Raw genomic sequence first — 5,091 nt, forward strand, 5'->3', positions numbered from 1 at the left:
AGGTAGAACATGAACATGATGGCTGCTATTGAAAAATGCAGTTACCACTTCTTGGCGGGACAAATCAGATACAGGATAACAATTAGTGGCACTAATAGCAGGAGCAGGGCCAATCAGACACAAGATGACAAGATCAGGCAGCAATGGGGGAACTGACACCAGTGTCTCCCGCAGCAGCAGAAAAGCTTTTCTCCTTTCTCTGTTGCACAGAAAGGAATCACTCGCTGCAAAGCATCATGCCATCATCATCACATCCATCCAAAGCAAACAGATGAGTACTGCTAGCAGGTGCCAGCAATTCCATTCCGTACCAAACAACCAGCCGTGTGAATGTGTGATCCAACCAGCCACAGAACCGTAGTACCACAGAACCGTAGTACCACAAGCGCATTGCCGATGCGCATATGCACATAATAATCAAATCACGCAGAGTGAAGCATAATCGTAATCAAATCAGGCAGTAACAAGCACAAGGATTAATCTGGGATAATAATCATCTCATCTCCTTCCACAGTCTGGAAGAACAAACCACAAAAAAAGAGGCAGATTTGACATCCCCTCAGGTAACACAAGACCAATGCATCTCACTTCTCAATTCTTCTTAAAACCTTAACGACGACTGACAACGAGACCAAGCACACTCGATGATAACTTACTTGAGTTCCCCTACGAACCAAACGAACCCAAGAACAGGGGAAAAAATCTGAAAACGACGGACGGACGGACGCACTCCTCTGGAGGGTGGGAGGAGGCGGCGGGCGCTCATGGACGCCCGGATCGGCAAAACTAAAGCGATACTCCGAGACACAGTGAGAGGTTCTTTCTTTGGCGAGATCTAGAGCCATCAGACCAGCAGTTGGTGGAGCGATCCGATCTGATCTGGCCGGACGGAACCGGGACCCACCTCACGTGGGGCAGTCGCGGGCGATGTGGCCGGCCTCGCCGCAGTTGTAGCAGGAGCGGTCGCCGCCGCCACCGCCGCCGCCGAACCTCCCTCCTCCGCCGCCGCCGCTGGGGCAGTCCCTGGCCATGTGGCCGGTCTGGCCGCAGTTGTAGCAGGCGCCGCCGCCGCCACCACCGTAGCCGCCACCGCCGCCGCCACCACCGTAGCCGCCGCCGCCGCCGCCGCCGTAGCCGCCACCGCCGCCGCCGTAGCCACCTCCGCCGCTGGGGCAGTCCCTGGCCATGTGGCCTTGCTCGCCGCACTTGAAGCAGCCGCCTCCGCCACCTCCGTAGCCGCCGCCACCGCCACCGTAGCCTCCACCGCCGCCGTCGGCGCTGGGGCAGTCCCTAGCCATGTGACCAGGCTCGCCACACTTGTAGCAGGTGCCGGCGCCGCCTCCACCGCCGGATCTCCGGCCGCCGCCCCAGCTACCGCCATAGCTGCGGCCGCCGCCGCCAGATCCACCCCCGCCGCGGGAGCCGTAGCCTCCCCCGCCGCCTCCGCCTCCACCTCCGCCGCTCCCGCCCTTGACGTAGGATCCGTCGGGGCCGGTCACGTCGACGGCCTTGGTGCGGCCGTCGTCGCCCTCCGAGACGGAGAACTCCACCTCCTCGCCCTCGGCGAGGGAGCGGAAGCCCTCCGACTTGATCGACGACTGGTGTACGAACAGGTCCTCGCTGCCGTCCTCGGGCGAGATGAAGCCGAAGCCCTTGGTGTCGTTGAACCACTTCACCGTCCCCCTCTGCCGCGCCGCCGTCGCCATCGCAACCCCCGAACCCTAGCTGCTGCTGCTGCCTAGGGTTAGTTTGGGTGGATTTTTTTTTTCTTCCTTCTTCACCCGGCTCCGCTCCGATCTTATCTACTCGGGCCGTGGACTGGGCAAGAGGTACTTATAGAAAGAGGGCGGCGCATACGAGGAAGGCGCGGGAGGATCGGACGGCTGAGATGGCTCGGGGGACGTGCGCGGACGGTCGGGCCGGGGCGGGCGGCAGCGGCAGCTAGGGGTGGGGTGGGCCAAGCTTGGGGAGTCTCACGTGCGGCGTGGGCCCGCATGGCAGGGGCGGTCGGGGGAGAGGAAGGCAGCGCCAGGGAGGCGGAGGCAGCCGCGCTGTTGGCTTTCTGTGGGTTATGACGGGTGGGGCCGGCGCCCGGCGGCAATGGACACGGTTCGATCCGGTATCCACGGGCGTGAATGGCCCCTCGTGCTCCTCCTCGTGATTGGTTTGATTCTTGTGGCTTGTTGTTTTTGTCGTGTCGAGAGAATTTTTTTGTAAAACTTTATTGTTTGTTTTGATGGTAATAATACGATTATGGAGGGAAGGAACCTTTTATATAGATTACAGTTTGGTTCGATGATGATTTTAACCTCCCAATTTAGAAAGAAACCGAATTTCAGAAAGGATTGATCAATAAAAAGGGAGGAGATGAGAATGTGATTTGGACTAAGAAAATAAAAATTAAGGACATGTTACGAATGTTAGGCGGGGTTAAAGTTGGCTAAAAGATTAGTTCATCTATTAGTGTTCCTATTTCCAAAAAAATATCTTAAAAGCACAATGATACACGACTCAAACATCAACCAGATAAAGCCAACCGGAACAACAAGTAACCTATAAATATGTAACGCCTACAAGGAGGATGCAACGTCAGAGATCCTACATCATCTACCTCTAGTAGAACTACATCATCTGTCTAGTAGAACTGGGACATGAGTCCGCACCCTCGTTGGTGCGGGAGAGTACTACAACAATTCATCGTCAACAACAACTAGACACACAAATCAAACAAGGGTTTTAACTATAACTCTCGCATTGACAGCAATCTTGCAGCCTTGACCGCCAAACATCAAGCTAGCAACTATCGCACACACAACGTTGCTTGAACCCTTGGTGGATCGCACAAGGAGTGTCGAACGAGGTGTACCATGTGAATGTGTTATAGATGCTCAAATCAAGTTTTATCTTAAATCAACGCTAACTATTCTTTCGAGAAAAAAAATTATCTATATTGGTCATGCCCAGGTCATGTCGCCAAATATTATGCATTGTGATACTTGACTTGGTTTATCTTCATTTGCTTTAATGATATTCCACAACATAAATGCATGCCATCTCAATGAGACCACATGTTTGCGTAAGACTATGTCTCTTTTTCTTTCTATACCTTCACTTGCTATTTCAGCATAGTATCGACCATATACATGGCATATCATGCTTGTTTGACATACAATTTGAGCCTTGATGCATGACAATTTATCCTTAAGGATGTCACAAATGTATGATATAATCAATATCATGTTCAACACTTATCAAACATATTAGGCTTTTAATCGTGTTGTCATTCAATTCACTAAAGTGCTAGATGCAATTTCAATACTCTATAGAAGGGAGGAGTAACTCAACTGTTGTTTTTATAAAAAAAATACCTCTTATTTTTACTCTATAGAAGGGAGGAGTAGCTCAACTCTACCTGGATAATAGTTAGTTGATAATACTTGTCAATTGGCACAAGAGTATTTCAGTAAATTTGCTACCAATTAGCTGCTTTTGGCTAAGAGCATCTCTAAGACACTCTTTATACCTTCTCTAATTTAGAGGAATAGAGATTTTGGTGGAAAAATACTCTCCAACAACCTCTTCAATTAGATATCCAAATATAGATATCCTCTATTTCGAATTTCTCGCTAGCTAAAGATAGAGAGCGATGATGGCTTTATAGACTGCACACAAGATATAGAAAAGTTGTTGGAGAATACAAAAATATAGAAAACGATTTTTACTCAAATGAGATTTGGAGAGTAGATTTTAGAAAGGCTTTTAGAGATGTTCTAACACTTTGCTAGTCTATTAGCTATAATTAGTTAGGTATCTTGCTAACAATTAGGTGATCTATTAGTTGGACAGTTTAGATCCACCACTAAATTGTAGCAACTATCTACTATTTGAGTAGATCTAAATAGACCCTAAGATGAATTTTGACAGAGCATATGAACGTTTAAACACATCCTAAGATGATTTTTTAAAGAGCATATGATGGGCCTGCAAATCTGGTTGGGCAACATTGCTATTACATAGTACACCATAATCGTACGATTACACTCTCCTCCATTCCAATGCGTTTTGACATGATCACATCCCAAAAATCCAACTTTGAACATTGACGTGCCAATTCAGAATATCTGTCAAGATATCAGCAACCGAAGAAACTTGATTAGAGTTAGACACAGCCCTAGACATCGATTACTTCTGCCTGAACACTAGACCAAGTGATACCGTGCCTTCTCTCTCTCTTTCTCTTTTAATCTTGACGAGTAGTTTCCAAGCGTGTAATTTCTTTCCCCAAGTGTGCAAATATTAGAATGGAAGGATCTTTTGACCATTAGCTGGGACGCTGATGGATACTCCTCAGCACACCATGTTTAGCTTGTCTATGCTTCCACATCATCACATAGGTCCTGTATACATCAGCACATAGGTCCTGTATACATCAGCTACCAAATACTACCAAACAGATAACAAGAGCCAGAAAAATGGATACAAAAGCGACGTGCAACAAATATCAAACTACTTGCGGAAACATGCCCTGTGAGCTAAGATGACACTTCTGTTTCGCCTCGAAAAACATTGAAGCTTCATGAGTCATATAAACCGAAGATCCGAATCCACAGGTCATGCATGCAACCTTGAGCTCACATCCTAGGAATCATGGGTTCAAATTTTAGCGGTACACAAAAACATCACATGGCATCAACAAAAAGGACAAAGATATCATACTTCGTACAGCTGACAGTTTTGGAGACGATTACATTAGCCACTGCTACCGGCCACAGGCATTGTACTACAAACATGTTCCAGAAACCCATAAATTTGAAGCAGTAACAGTTCCATGCACTGTACGGTTCACTGGAGTTCAAAACATTGACCTGAGTTGCCGTGCCATAACAAAAAATCAACTGTAGAGGCAAAGGCAATGCAGTGTACCAGATATCTGGTCTGTACAGACCACTGATGTTGGCCGTAAACGATCGTGGATTATTTACTGCTGGCTGGTTTGGTGTGAGAGAAAAAATACAGTTCCAGCTTATAATCCACGATCGTATACGAGAAAGCGAACAGGCTCCCATTGTCATCTACTCAGTGTCACTGAAA

General features: G+C 48.0%; 1 protein-coding gene across 1 annotated transcript; it reads right to left on the reverse strand.

Annotated features, from left to right (window-relative positions):
* Positions 1-456: 456 nt before the first annotated feature.
* On the reverse strand, positions 457-1,805 carry LOC136470954 (glycine-rich protein 2-like). The gene has a single exon (XM_066468684.1). The coding sequence runs from the start codon at positions 1,704-1,706 to the stop codon at positions 906-908; it is 801 nt and encodes a 266-aa protein (XP_066324781.1). The 5' UTR covers positions 1,707-1,805; the 3' UTR covers positions 457-905.
* Between the last annotated feature and the right edge of the window lie 3,286 nt (positions 1,806-5,091).

Source organism: Miscanthus floridulus, chromosome 8 (assembly GCF_019320115.1).
Source record: "Miscanthus floridulus cultivar M001 chromosome 8, ASM1932011v1, whole genome shotgun sequence".
NCBI classification, from domain to species: domain Eukaryota; kingdom Viridiplantae; phylum Streptophyta; class Magnoliopsida; order Poales; family Poaceae; genus Miscanthus; species Miscanthus floridulus.

Coding starts and splice junctions, on each gene's coding strand:
- LOC136470954 (XM_066468684.1), bottom strand. CDS start 1,706: ATGGCGACGGCGGCGCGGCAGAGGGGGACGGTGAAGTGGTTCAACGAC.